The sequence below is a fragment of the Mandrillus leucophaeus genome, unplaced genomic scaffold (assembly GCF_000951045.1).
Source record: "Mandrillus leucophaeus isolate KB7577 unplaced genomic scaffold, Mleu.le_1.0 Scaffold695, whole genome shotgun sequence".
In the NCBI taxonomy this organism is placed as follows: domain Eukaryota; kingdom Metazoa; phylum Chordata; class Mammalia; order Primates; family Cercopithecidae; genus Mandrillus; species Mandrillus leucophaeus.
In genome coordinates this window covers 768,674-788,001 of record NW_012107530.1, presented here as the reverse complement: position 1 = coordinate 788,001, position 19,328 = coordinate 768,674, and the positions used below count along the sequence as shown (strand labels likewise).

General features: G+C 41.2%; 1 protein-coding gene across 3 annotated transcripts in view; it reads left to right on the top strand.

Moving 5' to 3' along the window:
- KNG1 (kininogen 1) overlaps positions 1-15,172 on the top strand; it is a 26,746-nt gene extending 11,574 nt beyond the window's left edge. For 2 of the 3 annotated variants that reach the window (XM_011964368.1, XM_011964367.1), the window contains 6 exons: positions 2,071-2,155; positions 3,038-3,210; positions 9,662-9,769; positions 9,890-9,976; positions 12,411-12,488; positions 14,462-15,172. In XM_011964368.1, coding sequence (XP_011819758.1) covers positions 2,071-2,155; positions 3,038-3,210; positions 9,662-9,769; positions 9,890-9,976; positions 12,411-12,488; positions 14,462-14,542 — 612 coding nt within the window. In that variant the 3' untranslated portion in view covers positions 14,543-15,172. Of the gene's footprint in view, positions 1-2,070; positions 2,156-3,037; positions 3,211-9,661; positions 9,770-9,889; positions 9,977-12,410; positions 13,606-14,461 lie in introns of those variants that run through there. The other variant, XM_011964366.1, reaches the window with a different exon arrangement.
- The last annotated feature ends 4,156 nt before the right edge of the window (positions 15,173-19,328 follow it).

The window sequence follows — 19,328 nt, the reverse complement described above, 5'->3', positions numbered from 1 at the left end:
CGGGAGGCTGAGGCAGGAGAATGGCGTGAACCCGGGAGGCGGAGCTTGCAGTGAGCCAAGATCGCACCACTGTAACTCCAGCCTGGGTGACTGAGCCAGACTCCGTCTCAAAAAAAAAAAAAAAAGAAAATGTGCTGTCATATATATACACAATGAAACACTGTTCACCCTCTAAAAACAATGAAATTCTGATACATGCTACAATGTGGATGAAGCTTGAAAATATGATGTTAAGTGAAATAAGTCAGACACACACACAAAATATTGTATGATTCCACTTACATGAAATATCTAGAATAGGCAAATTCATAGAGACAGTGAGTAGATGTGAATTTGTGAGTGGAGAGGAGGAGAGAATGAGGGTGTATTGCTCAGTGGGTAGAGAATTTCCGTTTGGGGTGATGAAAACTTTTGGAAACGGTGATGGGTTGCATGACATTGTGAATGGAATTAATGCCACTGAACTGTATCCTTTAAAATGGTTAAAATGGCAGATTTTATGCTATACATGTTTTATCACATTTATCACACAGCACTTGGCTATGTTTGTTTATTATTCTTTTTTCCCCTCACTTCTGGAGACGTAGGCATAGGTTTTTCTATTTGTTTTTCTCCCGCTGTTTTTAAACTGCGAACTCATGCCAAGTCAAAAATTAACTTAAAATGCTGTTCTGATAACATTATATGGAATTCTCATTTTTGTTATTTTGGTTGTTTTTTTTTTTTCCTTATCCAAGAAAGACCCTAACTTTATTGGCAAGCTTGTTTATATTTCCAAGTATATCATTTTTGTTTGTTTAAACATGCTATTAATTTTTACAGATTATTTTTTCTTTTTGGTGCTGAGGTGAAAGAACATGTTCTGTATTGTTTATGCTTTGTAAAATTTATTGAATCTTTTTGTGACCTGGTATAAAAACAATGAACAATATTTGTATGATACTGGCTGGGCACGATAGCTCATGCCTGTAATCCCAGCAGTTTGGGAGGCCGAGGTGGGTGGATTACGTGAGATCAGGAGTTCGAGACCAGCCTGGCCAACATGGCAAAACCTCATCTCTACTAAAAAAAAAAAAAACAAAAAAAATAGCTGGGTGTGGTTGCACACACCTGTAATCCCAGATACTTGGGAGGCTGAGGCAGGAGAATCACTTGAATCCAGGAGGCAGAGGTTGCAATGAGCCAAGATTGCACCACTGCACTCCAGCCTTGGCGACAGAGACACTGTCTCAAAAAAAAAAAAAAAATATATATATATATATATACACACATACACACACAAATACATACAAATTTTATGATACTTATGAAAGTATTTTAAATCATATGTAGCATATGAAAATACCATTTAAATAAATCTCTATTAAGTTATTCAAATCTTCTATGGTCTTATTATTTTTTCTCTTGCCCTTTCTTAGATTTGTAATTGCATACTAAATTTCCCCACCATGATTATTTCTATCCATTTCTCTTCACATGTGTAATTTTTTCTACTTTATGTATTTTGATTCCATGCCTTCCAGTCCATGCTTTTGAAAAATAAAATTATCATTTTTACTACCTTTATGAGTGTTTTCGTTATCATGAATTTTACTTTGTCCAATATACTAATACTCTAGTTCCTGCTATGTTTATATTTGTCCCATGTAGCTTTGTTCATCTTTTATTTTTAAGCTCTATACATTGTTTCTATTATAAGATGATTCTTGAAACCGTAATACATTGATTTGGTGTTTTAACAGTCTGAAAGTCTTACCTTCTTTTTTTAGAAATTTACCTTTTTACTTACATGGCTGTTATTTCTATACTAGATCTTCTTATTATCTTATTTCCTGCTTTCCACGTGCTTGTGTATATGCATGTATTTGTTGATGCTATTGATACTAATACCTAACTGTATTTTAGTATCTCTTTCACAGTAAGACTATGTTTTGTTTCTTTCTTTCTTTGCTACGCAATGATTTGGAAAGTACACATCCCTGCTTTTCAATTTTACTAGTTGTTTACTTTAAAGACTCTAACTCTAAGAAATGTTTTTAACTGAGCACTTATATGCTTTTTAAAAACCAGGATACCGGTGAATGTACAGATGATGCATACATCGATACTCAGCTACGAATTGCTTCCTTCTCACAGAAGTGTGACATTTATCCAGGTAAGGAATAACACACGTTGGCACCACAATAGAGGAACAGCGGTCCCAGACAACTGGCTGGGTCTTTTCCTATAAGTTGTGTTTTGGCTCCCATGATATACTCCAAAGTCTGTGTAACCTGCAGACACAGATGCACGCCTTGATGAGAACACTGGACCCCTTCCCTGCCCAGTTGTGCTGCAGCTCAGACTGTTCTGCAAGTGGCCAGAATGGGTTATAAAGACAGAAGGGAAATTTGTGACCCCTGGATAAAGTTGGCCTTTGGGTACAATGCCAACTGGTCTCTCTTCTCTACAAGTTGTCCTTAAGGCAGATGTTGTAAGTTGGAGAGACGTGTATTTTATTTCTTAGCACTCAGAATAAAACCCTTTCAATTAAGGTGTTTTTTGTCCTGCATGTTATAATGGGAGGAAATGGAGATAGTGTGAGTTTGTGGTCAGGTCAGTGTTTCTTATAACAAGGGTGTGTTTTTCTCATACTTGGAAAACACTTGTATGCATTCCACCATGAGTAGTCTGAAGCTGCCTGTTCACCAGAACCACAGCACTTAAATTTTTCTCATGAGAGTCACTCCTTTAAATTAAGCATTGCTTTTTACAGTTTCCATCAAAAATGCAAAAATTCGGGAAAAGTGTAGCATTTTGATTGAGTTACTTGCACCTTCCTATTGAAAATGTTTCCCTAAATACACTGTGCTCTGAGGAGGGGAAAAGAAGAGAGGCAGGACGTGAAAGTCAGACAGACAACCTTCACCCACTCACTACTGGGCCTGGGCTCCCATGTGGCCCTTTATACATGTGGATGCTGGTTCTTGTGCAGGAGGGATGCTAGGCCAGGCTGCTACTTCAGTGTACATGCTGACTTAAAACCTGATCCTTTCAGGGGAGGATTTTGTACAACCACCTTCCAAGATTTGCGTGGGCTGCCCCAGAGATATACCCACCAACAGCCCAGAGCTGGAGGAGACACTGACTCACACCATCACAAAGCTTAATGCGGAGAATAACGCAACTTTCTATTTCAAGATTGACAATGTGAAAAAAGCAAGAGTACAGGTTTGTAAATTATGCTACAAAAGCAGTAACACTATAGTCTATGTGCAAATTGCTTACTAATTTTGCCACTGATCTTGGCTCTGGATTAGGAAATGATACATTTGATAATGTGATTTAGTGCATTAGATTTAATTAAGTGCCAGTCTCCCTGTATGCTTGATCCTGGACAAGTGTTTTACAACATTCTGTTTTCTATATGTGAAGGACTGAGGTGAGGATCAAATAAGTTAATATATGTCATATCACTTTTCCAAACTGTAAAACGCTATATAAATACAATAGCCGCTGGGCGCGGTGGCTCACACCTGTAATACCAGCACTTTGGGAGGTCGAGGCGGGTGGCTCACAAGGTCAAGAGATCGAGACCGTCCTGGCCAACATGGTGAAACCCTGTCTCTACTAAAAATACAAAAATTAGCTGGGCGTGGTGGTGTGCACCTATAGTCCCAGCTACTCAGGAGGCTGAGGCAGGAGAATCGTTTGAACCTGGGAGGCAGAGGTTTCAGTAAGCCAAGATTGCGCCACTGCACTGCAGCCTGGCAACACAGTGAGACTCTGTCTAAATAAATAAATAAATACAATAGCAACAGTGATACAATTAATAAAATTCAGGGCTACGGCCAGCAAGACTTACTCTATGTCTTTCTAGACTCATCTCTCATTATAATACCACATAATGCCTTGGGCTCGGCCACATCAGGCAATCCATCACTGCCCAGGCTCCAAACTCTCTTGCCTCCATGTCTTTCACCCACTGTTTTCTCTGCCTGGGATCCCGCTCTCCTGCAAATGTACCCTCTGGGGATTCATCTTCCTTTCATGCCCTGTCAATAGAAGATTGACAGGAGTGTCTCCTGGGAGTCAGGAGACTCAGTTCCACCATAGCATCTGCCACTCACATGCCAGATCACTCTGGGTGGTCATTCAAATGTTCTAAGCCTTTGTGGCCCCATTTGTAAAATGAGTGACTGTATTAGAAGAGCCTACATTTGCCAGGCATAGTGACTCATGCCTGTAATCCCAGCACTCTGGGAGGCTGAGGCAGGCAAATTACCTGAGGTCAGGAATTCGAGACCAGCCTGACCGTGGAGAAACCTCGTCTCTACTAAAAATACAAAACTAGCCGGGTGTGGTGATGCATGCCTGTAATCTCAGCTACTCGGGAGGCTAAGGCAGGAGAATCACTTGAAGCCGGGAGGTGGAGGTTGCAATGAGCTGAGATTGCGCCATTGCTCTCCAGCCTGGGCAACAAGAGCAAAACTCCGTCTCAAAAAAAGAGAAGAGCCTACATTTCTAGCAACTCCAATAATCTCTGACTGATATGATTATGGACATATCCCTGTTTTAGGTACTCAAAATTGGCTTCCCTAAATATAAGCTAAAGAAAAATAATCAAAATAGAGCCAAATTGTTACAGCAAGCCAACATAATCCTCATAATCTGGTGAAAAAATTCTCACTAAAAAGTTCATGCTTTTGGCTCAGAATTGAATTTCTAGGAATCTAAAATAGGAGTCTTTATATACAATGATATTCACTGCAGTTTTAAGTATAACAGCAAAAATAGTAAACTGTCAAAATGATTAATATGAGAATGATTAGATCATGCCTGGCATATCCTCGGAATAGAGTATTAAGCAGCAATTTAAAAGTATCTTTGTGAGGAGCTCTTGATATGGGGAATGTCTTGTGTTATAATATTCAATGAAAAAAAGGAGTCATAAAATTGAATATACGCGATGTTATCAGTTGTGTTATTTTAAAGGACAGAAAATAATGTTAAAAAAAAAAAAGGTGGCTCACGCCTGTAATCCCAACACTTTGGGAGGCCGAAGTGGGTGGGTTGCTTGAGGTCAGGAGTTTGAGACCAGCCTGGGCAACATGGTGCAACTCCAGCTACACTATTAGGTTGGTGCAAAAGTAGTTGTGGTTTTTGCCAAAGTAATGGCAAAATCACAATTACTTTTGCATCAACCTAATAAAAATTCCAAAATTAGCAGGGTGTGATGGTACACACCTGCAATCCCAGCTACTCAGGAGGCTAAGGCACAAGAATGGCTTGGACCCAGGAGGCGGAGGTTGCAGTGGGCCTAGATCGTGCCACTGCACTTCAGCCTGGGCGACAGAGTCAGACTCCGTCTGGAAACAAGACTCCGTCTGGAAACAAACAAAAAAACGAATGTCTCATAGTCATAGGGGAGATTTTTAGATGATGGAATAACAGGCTACTTTAAACTTTCTAATTTTCTGTGTTACTTTTGTAACTGAAAAAAGTAAACAAACTAGATTAAAGTAAATCAATACTGACACTTTGATCTCTCTGCTACTTGAGCACTGGTTTCCATCCCAGACACGAGCACCCTCTCTCTCGGATTTCATTGCCACATGACCATGTCAGGTTTACTTGAAAGGAATGCCAATCTATGCTATTCATGCTCTTGTCAGCTTTAATTCTCACTTTGTATTTTTGCTTTTTTGTTAAATTCTTTTTTTGTTTTTTTCATTGTTGTTTTTTAAGAGAGACAGGGGCCAGACATGGTAGCTCATGCCTGTGATCCCAGTACTTTGGGAGGTCAAGACAGGAGGATCACTTGAGCCCAGGAGCGAGACCAGCCTGAGCAACATAGCAAGACCCTGTCTCTACAAGAAAAGAATTAAAGGCCAGACGTAGTGGCTCATGCCTGTAATCCCAGCGCTTTGGGAGGCCAAGGCAGGTGAATCACCTGAGATCGGGAGTTCGAGACCAGCCTGACCAACATGATGAAAAACCATCTCTACTAAAAATACAAACATCAGCTGGGCATGGTGGTGGGTGCCTATAATCCCAGCTACTTGGGAGGCTGAGGCAGGAGAATCACATGAACTCGGGAAGCGGAGGTGAAGTGAGCCGAGATCACGCCATTGCACTCTAGCCTGGGCGACAAGAGTGAAACTCCATCTCAAAAAATAATTAAAAAAAAAAAAAGAACTAAAAAATTAGCTGGGTATGGTGGTATGTGCTTGTAGTCCCAACTACTTTGGGAAGCTGAAGTGGGAGGATTGCTTGAGACTGGAAGGTCAAGACTGCAGTGAGCTGTGATCATGCCACTGCACTCCAGCCTAGGTGACAGAGCAAGACCCTTTGGGTAACAGAGCAAACAAAAAAAGAGAGAGAGTGTGAGAGAGAGATGGGGGTCTCACTGTGATGCCCAGGCTGGACTCGAACTCCTGGGAGCAAGCAATGTGCCCATCTCAACCTCCCAAGTAGCTAGGATTACAGGCGCACACCACTGCTCCCAGCTCCCTTATTCTCTATTCTGAATGTTGTAGGAATAGGCCACCACGTATTGTATGTCAGAGGTTTGCCATCAAAAACAGAACCACTCATTCTCAAGCATGAATATCTAGTCTTCTTAGTAGTTACAGTTTTTTCTGTAGATTAACAAATCAACATTCTAGTATGTGTGTGTGTCTACATTAAGGATGCCAGGGAGACACAAAGAGGTAACTCATCGGTTAGTTGCCAAGTGAATCTCAATATTGTGAGAATTTCAAACTTACTTTAGAGAGATGAATCTTAACTGATTTTTGCATTTAAAGAGAGCAATTTGGCTGCTTGGACATAGTCACCCAAGGCAGCCTTGGTAGAAGCAGCCAATTGACTGGAAATCAATTAAACATATGATGAATTTGCTAAAAGCTAGTCTCCAAATGACCAATTTGCCAAATTGCTAAATATATATTTTATAGTTTTAATCTTGCCCTGGGTTTGCACATTTAGTCCTGTTTGGATGCATGTGATTCCATGTTGGGTTCACATTTCAGATACCAAACACTTCCTGAATCTTCCATTTTCACACGTTAGTGACTGCAGTTTCATATACGTTTTATTTTGCCCTGCCACCACTGCTGCTGTCCCCAAGGCTGTTGATGCTCCTGTCTGCCTCTGCTGAGATGAATAAACTTCCAAGATCTGTGTGTGCACATGCAGAAATTTTTCCTTTGACAAAGTCCTAGAAATGTCAAAGAATACGTATATATCTAAGACTTGATGCAAATTGCCAAAATCACTAAATATTTGCAATGATGCCAATTTACACTCACATTACCTGGGTATAAGACACCAGTTGAGGCCAGGTGTGGTAGCTCACGCCTGTAATCCCAGCACTTTTGGGGGCAGAGGCGGGCGGATCACCTGAGGTCAGGAGTTTGGGACCAGTCTGGCCAACATTCTACAAAAAATACATTCTACATTCTACAAAAAATACAAAAATTAGCTGGTCATGGTGGCACTTGCCTGTAATCTCAGCTACTTGCGGGGGTTGAGGCAGGAGAATCACTTGAACTCAGGAGGAGGAGGTTGCAGTGAGCCAAGATCGTGTCACCGCACTCCAGCCTGGATGACAGAGCGAGACTCCGTCTCAAAAAATAAAAGCAAAAAGACACCAGTTGAGGATCTTAATTTAAATTCTCTTCCTACCAGCAGTGACTGAGGCTGCTTGATTCCTATGCCTGGCCAATGCCACGTATCATCAATTTTTGTTTTTATCTTTGCCTGCATGGAAGGCTAACAATGATGTCTCATTGCTTTTTTAATGTGCATGTTTTTGTTTATTAATGAAGTTAAACTTTTTTTCAGGCTTAATGACCATTTTAACTTCTTCTCTGAAATACCTGCTCATGGCTTTTGTCCATTTTTTAGTGTTGGGCTTTATAGGCATACAGATATTGATTCTATATCATAGTTTTCCCAGCTTGCCTTTCTATTTTGCTTATTGTGATTTTTCAGAAGCAGTTCTCATTTTTCTCTAGTCAAGTTTTAATATTTTCCCCTTCCTTTAGATTTCTTTCCTCTGCTTTTCATCTAAGAAAGGTCTTCCTCATACTGAGTTTTGGTGAATATTTATTTATTTGTTTTAGTTTAGTTGTGTTTTTGTTGTTTGTTTGCTTTTGTTTTGTTTTGTTTCCCGAAACAGAGTCTCACTCTGTCACCCAGGCTGGAGTATAGTGGCACAATCTTGGCTCACTGTAACCTCCGCCACCCAGGTTCAAGCAATTCTCCTGCCTCAGCCTCCCAAGTAGCCAAGATTACAGATGCCTGCCACCATGCCTGGCTAAGTTTTAGTATTTTTAGTAGAAACAGGGATTCACTATATGTTGGCCAGGATGGTCTCAAACCCCTGACCTCAGGTGATCTACACGCCTCAGGCCCCCAAGGTGCTTGGGATTACAGGCAGGAGTCACTGTTTAAATACTACAACTTAATACTAAACAATTTGGTTGAGAAATTGGGCCATAAAATATTTAATGGAAGATAGCATTGAGTAGTGATTAAAACTGTTGCTAGAGATTAAAATAATTTTTTTCTTTTTGAGAAGGAGTCTCACTCTGTCACCCAGTTTGGAGTGCAGTGGCATGATCTCGGCTTACCGCAACCTCTGCCTCCTGGGTTCAAGTAACTCCCCTGCCTCAGCCTGTCAAATAGCTGGGATTACAGGTGTGCACCACGATGCCCATCTAATTTTCATATTTTTAGTAGAGGTGGGGTTTCACCATGTTGGTCAGGCTGGTCTTGAATAGCCTGCTTTAAGTGATCCACCTGCCTCAGCCTCCCAAAGTGCTGGAATTACAGGCACGAACCACCACGCCCAGCCTAAAATAATTTCTTAATATTAAAAATAGTAAGAGAACAATAAAAACCCCAAATAATTTTTCTAATTACAAAATTTAATCCACATAATTTCTATAATAGTACTAACTCAGTATTTCACCAATTCAAGATTTGGCAGGACAATAAGACATGTTTAAAAACATTTTAAGTTTTTCTTCCTATTCCTGTTAGATTCTTAGATATTACAACTTGAGCCCTTGAATTACTAGTGAATTTAACAGCTGTTGGACAATAAAACTCAAATAAATACATAAATAAATAAAGATTATAGGCCAGGCATGGTGGCTCATGCCTGTAATCCCAGCACTTTGGGAGGCCGAGGCGGGTGGATCACCTGAGGTCGGGAGTTCGAGACCAGCCTGACCAACATGGAGAAACCCCATCTCTACTAAAAATACAAAATTAGCCAGGCATGGTGGCAGGCAACTATAATCCCAGCTACTCAGGAGGCTGAGGCAGGAGAATTGCTTGAATCCAGGAGGTAGAGGTTGCGGTGAGCCAAGATCATGCCACTGCACTCCAGCCTGGGTAACAAAAGTCAAACTGTCTCAAAAAAAGAAAAACAAAAAATTATAGCTTGCTTATTTCTTCCCCCATTTAGAAAAGGAAATGGGAGCAACCGACAGCCAAATATTTTAAACATGCATGCCAAGATTTAATGCCAAACATTTGTACTTTTTTTATGTAACTCTCTAAGTTGGTCAATTAAAATTTCAAGATTCTCCCTTAAAATTTCTTGAAGATAAATGATTTATTATGCAAATATTTTTAAGTGTTTACTTTGTACTAATTAATTTTTCAGGTGGTGGCTGGCAAGAAATATTTTATTGACTTTGTGGCCAGGGAAACCACATGTTCCAAGGAAAGTAATGAAGAGTTGACCGAAAGCTGTGAGACCAAAAAACTTGGTGTGAGTAGTCATGCACCTGTCTACTTTTTCACTGGAAGCCTATTGGATGTTTTTGAATCATTTGTTCAAGTATCTCATGAATAACACTGTCTCTCTTTTGACTTCTGTTTTTATGGATAGCAAAGCCTAGATTGCAATGCTGAAGTTTATGTGGTGCCCTGGGAGAAAAAAATTTACCCTACTGTCAACTGTCAACCGCTGGGAATGGTATGATTCTCATTACAGTCGGCGTGGGGGCGGCTCTGCTCATTCTGAAAATCCATATTTGGGGGTTGAAAATGAACCATTACTGAAATGAATTGGGGAGCTATCTTTTTAAATGGGGAGTAACTCTCACACTTCTGTGCTGATGTCTGTTTAATGGCTAGAAAGGAGGGTAACAATCCTCCTGATCACTTCTCACACATTGTCAGCATCTCAGTGAAGCTTCTATAGACTCTCTCCGAGTGCCTTGCAGTCCTGCTGTAAGGGAGCATCATTGGCTATGCCAGGTGTACCTGAGGCCAGATACAGCACTCCACTGCATTCTGCTGACATGCAAGGACCATGTGAAAAATGCATGGCCAGGAGTGGTGGCTCATTCCTGTAATCCCAGCACTTTGGGAGGCCAAGGCAGGCAGATCACCTGAGGTCAGGAGTTCAAGACTAATCTGGCCAACATGGTGAAAACTCCGTCTCTACTAAAACTACAAAAATTAGCCGGGTGTGGTGGTGCACGCCTGTAATCCCAGCTACTCGGGAGGCTGAGGCAGGAGAATCCCTTGAACCCAGGAGGTGGAGGTTGCAGTGAGCCGAGATCCTGCCACTGCACTCCAGCCTGGGCAACAAAGAGCAAAACTGTGTCTCAAAAAAAAAAAAAAAAAAAGAGAGAAAGAAAAGAAAAGAAAAATTCAGACTTGCAAACCCCACTTCACAGCTACCGAATTTTAACGAGATCCCCGGGGTATTCATATGCATGAATCAAGTTTGAGAAGCATTCTTGATGTCATTTTTCTATTTTAAGTCTTAAAAGAACTCTGGGACATAGTAACACTTTCCTTATTGTCAAGGATGAGACACTAAAAATTAGAAAGACTCTGAGGTCCTGAGTGAATAATGACATCATCAAATGCTTCCTCTGTCCCAGGCACTATACTGAAGGCTCCACCCACATTTTCCTCCTTATAACTCTGTGAGGCAGGTGCTGTTATTATTTCTATTTTACAGAAGACAAAAGTGAAGCTGGTGGCACTTGGATTCAAATCTTGGTCAATTCAGAGTCTACCCTTTTCATCACGATGCTGATTACCAGTAGGGTCTGGCTTGACTGCAATGACCATGTTCTTTGCATCACCAAACACTGCCTCCAATTAACACATTCTCACAGGTAGCAAAAGTGTAGGTAGAATCAATCCACAAATTGACTTCTTTGATGCAAGTTACCTCTTCTCCCTCTTTTCTGATTTGGTCTTTTGTCGTGTGTAGGTATGTAGATAGTCTAACACAAACATGGTACTAAGGCTGCATTTCAAGTTTGCAAATATGTCTCAGTGTACTTCAGCACAACAAAGTGATAATGGATACATGCTCCCTATATATTCAGTTCATAAAGCCACTCAGGGCCTTTTAGGCTAAAAGCAGTGATGGTGGTAATAACAGTAGTATCAACAATTAAATACTGTGCTTGCATAAACATAGGCCTAGAAGATACCCTAGAGATGGCCGGGTGCGGTGGCTCAAGCCTGTAATCCCAGCACTTTGGGAGGCCGAGACGGGTGGATCACGAGGTCAGGAGATCGAGACCATCCTGGCTAACACGCTGAAACCCCGTCTCTACTAAAAATACAAAAAATTAGCCAGGCGTGATGGCGGGCACCTGTAGTCCCAGCTACTCGGGAGGCTGAGGCAGGAGAATGGCGTGAACCCGGGAGGCTGAGCTTGCAGTGAGCCGAGATCGCGCCACTGCACTCCAGCCTGGGCGACAGTGAGACTCTATCTCAAAAAAAAAAAAAAAAAGAAGATACCCTAGAGATTAGCTAGCTTAACCACCCAATTTTTCCAGATGAAGAAAAAATGCTCAGCTAATTTTACAGTGTTTTTTGTTGTTTGGTTTTTGTTTATTTGTTTGTTTTGGTTTGTCTTGGGTTTTTTTTTTTTGACAGAGTCACTGTCACCTAGGCTGGAGTGCAGTGGTGCCATCTCAGCCCACCGCAACCTCCACGTACTGGGTTCAAGTGATTCTCCTACCTCAACCTCCTGAGTAGCTGAGATTACAGGCATGTGCCACCACACTCAGCTAATTTTTGTATTTTTAGTAGAGTTAGAGTTTCACTATGTTGGCCAGGCTGGTCTCAAACTCCTGACCTCAAGTGATCTGCCCACCTTGGCCTCCCAAAGTGCTTAGATTACAGGCATGAGCCACCGTGCCTGGCCATTTTACAGTATTATTAAGAACAATAATCAATGTCCACAAATTTTAAGGTCAATCAAAAGACAAAAAAAAATTATTCATCCTTTCTGGAATATCAGTACAGTATTTAAACTCTGGAAAACACCTCCCCCATTGTAAACTAAGATAGCACTGCCAGATCTCAGTGTTTCTTTCCTTCATTGATAGCATGATTTTTGCAGTAATACTTTCATCTTAATATTTTCTGTTTAGATCTCATTGATGAAAAGGCCTCCAGGTTTTTCACCTTTCCGATCAACACAAGTAGGGAAAATAAAAGAAGAAACAACTGTAAGTCCACCCCACACTTCCATGGTACCTGCACAAGATGAAGAGCAGGAGTCAGGAAAAGAACAAGGGTGTACTCATAGACATGACTGGGGCCATGAAAAACAAAGAAAATATAATCTCGGCCATGGCCATAAACATGAACGTGACCAAGGGCATGGGCATCAAAGGGGACATGGCCTCGGCCGGGGACACCAACAACAGCATGGTCTTGGTCATGGACATAAGTTCAAACTTGATGATGATCTTGAACACCAAGGGGGCCATGTCCTTGACCATGGACATAAGCATAAGCGTGGTCATGGCCATGGAAAACATAAAAATAAAGGCAAAAAGAATGGAAAGCACAATGGTTGGAAAACAGAGCATTTGGCAAGCTCTTCTGAAGACAGTACCACACCTTCTGCACAGATACAAGAGAAGACAGAAGGGCCAACACCCATCCCTTCCCTAGCCCAGCCAGGTGTAGCAGATACTTTTCCTGACTTTCAGGACTCTGATCTCATTGTAACTGTGATGTCTCCTATACCACCAACTCCCACAGAGAGTGATGACGATTGGATCCCTGACATCCAAATAGAACCAAATGGGCTTTCATTTAACCCGATATCAGATTTTCCAGACACAACCTCCCCCAAATGTCCTGGACGCCCCTGGAAGTCAGTTAGTGAAAATAACCCAACCACAAAAATGAAAGAATCTTATGATTTCAATCTTGCTGATGCCCTTTATTAATGTATGCAGCTATGGGTATTTCTTTAATACTTTATTAAAGTATCAATATCCCTCTCTCCATTGTCCAAATGAAAATATCCTGATATAATGCACCAAAAACTGTGCAGTTTCAGAACAATCTAAAGAGAAGTGGTGAGACTCTCGGTGAAGACACCATCAGTCTCTGTGGACTGCATAAAATTGTGTGCCACAATTCTGAATCTTTTCTGAATCTTCTCCCCAAGTTTTCTAAACTAGCACAGTAAATGAACAAACTAATGTGCCTTATGGCCTGCTGCAGTTGGCTTCTCTGATAACAATTATGTACCTTGCAACATATGTCATGAATTTTCATACAAAGATTCTTGACATTCTTAATAAACTGTGGCACCTGGTCTTTGAATGTGTGTGAAAATAAGGGAAATCAAGAGATTAAATGGTGAACTTATTAATGGAATAGAAAGAAGAAAAACTTCCAGATGTCAAAGAGAAGTAACAAGAAAGAAAGACAGGTTAGCCAAAGGGAGGAAAGGGGAGACATAAATTAATTGACTTTCTGTTCCCAAAATGGGCTAGTTATATCAAATAAGTACTCCCACTTCCCTTTCTGAGTGAGAGTGATTCTCACAAGTCAATAACTTCTGTTTACTCATTAACTACACTTTGCAACAGGCTTTCATAGAGGAGTACTCTGTTTATTTTTGCTGAACCTAGATTGAGTAATTCTTAGTTTACAGAAGCTCCGAGCTTAATGATAAGGATGAAAAGCAGAGGGAGCAACACAGAAGCAGGCTTGCTAAGAAACCTTTTTAAATAATTGACAAGGGAATATTATGGAATGTGATGCAAAGTTTGTTCAGAAATTTTATGAGGAAATTATTCTCTAGTCTCATTTTATAATCTTTTTGCTATGACTTTGAAGACCATTGACTTTTGAGAAAGAGAATAATAGGATTATCTTTCATTGCCTTATACTGCGAAGAAGGTATATGCTTTATAACCAATGTTGTCTTTTTGCCTAGAGAAACAAGATATGGCTTTAAATAGCTACAATCATCTTTGGATGTATATGTCACTGCTGCTTCAACTTTTTGGATGCATTTGAACTTCTGAGTTTGTCTTTCATTTTAAATATTGTCTGTTCTTTTAAATAAACAACCACAGATGTCAGGAAAAAGTCTTACCTTGTCAACTGGTTGCTCCACTTTTTAAAAAAGATTGAATGATAACATCAGATTAACTGCATTTTACTATACTTACAGAGTCACCTAAGGTCCTGCGAGTACAAGGGTCGACCCCCAAAGACAGGGGCAGAGCCAGCATCTGAGAGGGAGGTCTCTTGACCAATGGGCAGAATCTTCACTCCAGGCACATAGCCCCAACCACCTCTGCCAGCAACCTTGAGAGGAAGGACAAGAAGAAAGATGGGATAGAATTTAAATAGAGAAGAATGCCATTTTATCACTCTGCCTCTGGGTGAAATAAAGATCAGTCTTGATGTTCTTACTCCTGGTTAATTCACAGTGGTCTCCTTTCGGCCATACCCATCCTGCAGCAAATTCCAGCTGGTCAGAGAGTCAGTGCTGTGGCTCTGCCACGGAGGTTCATAACCCAACACTGGAACATTCTCTAACCAAGGCAGAAGTGCTTTGGCGGGACTTCCTTTTAGCACCATGGGTGCTAAAAGAAGAGTTAGTAGGTCATGCTGCTAATCTAAGGACTCTCTCTACCTTCTCTTCTTCCTCTTTATCCAGATTTCCAAGCCTTAGCTAAGAGTAATTTGGCTTGTTTAGTATTGTTTTCTTATAGTTCAGTTAATTACCAAAAATATTTTTAAAATCATCTCTGTTAATACGATGTCTACCAACTTCTCATTATCAGAAAATACCTAACCTCCAAAGAAATTTGAAATTATCTTTCTGATCCAGGTAAAGAAGCAAATAGAAAATCAATAAAATAAAAAGTGACAGAGATTTTAAATTTTCTGTAATAAAAACATTTATTGGGCTGGGCATGGTCACTCACGCGTGTAATCCCAGCACTTTGGGAGGCCAAAGCGGGGGGATGACCTGGGGTCAGGAGTTTGAGACCAGCCTGGCCACATGGCAAAACCCCATGTCTAATAAAAATACAAAATTAGCCAGGCGTGGTGGCACATGCCTGTAATCCAAGCTACTCCAGAGGTGAGGCAGGAGAATCACTTTAGCCTGAGAGGCAGAGGTTGCACTTGCAGAGGTTGAACTACTGCACTCCAGCCTGGGTGACAAAATGAAACAAAACTCAGGCGCAAAAAAAAAGGAAAAAAAAAAAAAACATTTATTGAAAATCTATTACAGCCATTTGCTGTGCTAGATAATTTACTTTTGGCATATAACTTAATCCTCACAACCACTCTAAGGCCCTCGTGGTCATCATTCTTTTACAAGGAAACTGTAGTTCACAGTGCCCAGCCCAGAGTCACACAGTTAATAAGTGACAGGGCTGGCATTCAGACTTAGACCTTTTGAACTCCATTATACCATGTCATCTGAAGGCTTTATTATTAATGTTGTCATTACAAAAGGCACACCAAGTCACTGACTACAGTCACAGAGACCCAATGAAGAAAAAAAAAAAAAAAAGACATGCCAAGATAATTTCTGACTCTGAGAGGATCCTTGTCTCAATTCAAAATATCCTTATTAAATACCTAATTGTGGCTGGTGCTGTTCTAAGTATTGGTCAGGATAAACTGAGTTAAGCAGCAGTCACTAACTATTTACCATATGCTTCGCATGAGGTCCTGAGAGGAAAAGAAATAAATTTTAAAAGACATAAATCCTTTCCCTCAAAGATCTTGCAATCCCATTGGTAAGTCAAGATGAAAGCATATGGAACGAAGACTTGATCCGGCTGCAGTCTTTTGTGGAACAGTGAGTGAACGCAACCAATGTGATTGGAAGAAGTTGACAAGGTAGAGGGATCAGCTGTGAAAGGTAGCATGTAGCCCAATTGGGAGTTTAGGCTGAAATATGCAGTAGAGTTCCTTCTACAGTCTTTACCATACTCAGAGAGTATTTGAGATGGATGATTCTGAAGGTTCTGCGTAGGGTGGACCAAAATGAGAAGAGAATGGAGTCAGGGTACTGCTCTGGGTATTTCCTGACGATCATGTTTTAGCAGAAAAATAATGACTAAGGGCTGATATATAAAGCCTATACCTCTCAGTTTACTCAACAACATGAAGTATTTCCACTTCAGGCCTTTGTTAGGTAACATAAACATGAGTTTCCTGTGACCCAGAAACTAACTTTCTTATTTTTTAAATATCTATACCAGCGGGACATGGTGGCCAACGTCTGTAAGCCCAGCACTTTGGGAGGCCAAGACAGGCGGATCACCTGAGGTCAGGAGTTCAAGACCAGCCTGACCAATATAATGAAATCCCATCTCTACCAAAATTACAAAAATTAGCTGGGCATGGTGGCGTGTGCCTGTAGTCCCAGCTACTTGGGAGGCTGAGGCAGAGGAATCGCTTGAACCTGGGAGGTGGAGGTTGCAGTGAGCCGAGATCACGCCACTACACTCCAGCCTGGGTGACAGAGCAAGACTCTGTCTCAAAAAATAATAATAATAAATAAAAGACATAAATCACTTACTGAGTATGAAGAATGAAAGAGAGGAATAAATTGAAGAGGACAATATATTTTTCAGTCCGGTGCCTACAGGAATGATGACATTGACACAAACAAGGAAACTGTGCTTTCTAGTAGCTCATAAAGTAACAGACTGACTTAAAATGCACATAATTTAAAACATTTCAATAGCTGCATGCATAAACATACAAAATCAATACACAAATGGAGTGTAAAACACTACTACATCCCGGCTCAAATAATCGAAGTCTAATGATTACAGTCATGTCATTAACTCTAATATCCATGGCACTTGCCATACAAACAGGATAGTATCCTTAGATATTCGTGAACTAAGCTTGTGGAAAACATGTGGGAAACTGCATTACAAGAATCCTCATCATATCAAAAAGAACAGAAAGTAAAGAAATTATTCTCTGAAAATAATCTTCACTTCTGTCTCTACTACTGAATTAGAAATATGATTCTAGCAAAAGTCTTTGGTCTCTAACTGTCTTTCTCTTTATGGCAATTAGAGACGGTACCACATTGAGTGTATAGAAATAACACGATTCAATGTGTCCATTAAAAATGGATAAAATAGTAGGTCTTGGAAAAAAATACATAGGTAGCAGCTTTTTAGGTAAGCGGTATTTACCAGCTGGGTCATTTTGCTCTGTGCCAACTCAACTCAGCAGGAATTACGCTTTTAAGGAGCCCCTTTCCTACATGGGTCTGGGTTAGAGTTAGCCAAAGAAGAAATTTGTGTGAGATTTGGAAGACAAACAAAGCAGCAGCCACTATTCTCTGAAAGTCATCGGGGTAACATGCAGTGAGAGGGCTGGACACGGTTGCTCATGCCAGTAATTCCAGCACTTTGGGAGGCTGAGACGGACAAATCACCCGAGGTCAGGAGTTTGAGACTAGCCTAGCCAGTATGGCAAAACCCCGTCTCTACTAAAAAGCACAAAAATTAGCCGGGCATGGTGACAGGCACCTGTAATCCCAGCTTGAACCTGGAAGGTGGAGGTTGCAGTGAGCCAAGATTGCGCCACTGCACTCCAGCCTGGATGACAGAGCGAGACTCCATCTCAAAAAAAAAAAAAAAAGAACAAAGAAAAGAAAAGCTGCAGTGAGAGATGGATGCAGGGATGCCAAAGGGTTCCAGCCTGTTCTCCCTCGCCCCTGTTTGGCACTCAATTCTTCTTCCACTGCCGGCATAGCCATAGTACACCTAACAGGGCAAGGGCCTTCCACAGATTTCTCCACTAACTCCCCTGTGCAGTCCCTTGGCAGCTATATGTGCCTGTCCAGTTTTCCCTAAAAGCTCTGACTTGTCCAGCAGCACCAATGCTTTTGGAAGGCTGATTAGTAACCTTTCTCAGATCCTCCAACTCCCTTTCCCTGGACATTATTTTCCTAGCTCCTCCCCCAATGGCATTAGATTTAGATAAATCCCCTCCACCATAGGATTCACAGTGGTTCTGCTTCCTTGACGAAACCTTGACTGACGAACCAGCATTTTTTTCACCCTATCAATTTGTTACCAAAACACCAAGGGTTAGGTCTAGGTTCTGCTGCTTGCCACACAGAAAGCCAATCACTGACACAAGTGTTGCCAGTTAAGAAGGCTTTAATTGGGTGCTGCAGCCAAGGAGATGGGAGATCAGTCTCAAATCCATCTCCCTGACTGGCTAAAATTAGGGGATTATATAGCAGGGAAGAAATGTAACTACATACAGGAAAACAGGAATTAGGAAGGGGTAAGGAAGAGGAGCTGTTCAACAGGAAGCAGGTAGTCACTTAGGCAATCATGGTAGGTGAGAGGTCTGATGTCTTATTGTTTAGATGCAGTGATCTGGTAAGTTTCAGTTTATTGACACTAGGAGGCCTGATGGTTGGATGCCAGAGAAAGAAACTGAGAAAAGATAAATGTAACTTCCTCAAGTTTCAAAACTGGGAGGGTCAATTTCCGTGTTTATTCAAAAGAAGCCATAAATATCAGTTCTATGGGACAACTGGACCAGCTTCAGAGGTATATTAGGAGAACACATCCTATTGCTTTCAAATGCATGACCAGGTCTGGCAATGCAACTGCATCTGAGCATCTTCTAAGAAAATGATTAAAGGCTGGCAGGGTGCGGTGACTCACACCTGTAATCCCAGAACTTCAGGAGGCCAAGGTGGGTGGATCATCTGAGGTCAGGAGTTCAAGACCAGCCTGGCCAACATGGTGAAACCCTGTCTCTACTAAAAATACAAAAATTAGCTGGGCATGATGGTGGGTGCCTGTAATCCTAGCTACTCAGGAGACTGAGGTGGGAGAATCACTTGAACCCGGGAGGCCCAGGAGCCAGAGGTTGCAGTGAGCCGAGATCGCGCCATTGCACTCCGGTCCAGGCAACTGAGCAAAACTCCATCTCAAAAAAAAAAAAGAAAGAAAGAAAGGGATTAAAGGCTGTTCCTGCCCTCAATATCACACTTTAAGGAGAAGTACAGACACATTAAAAAAATA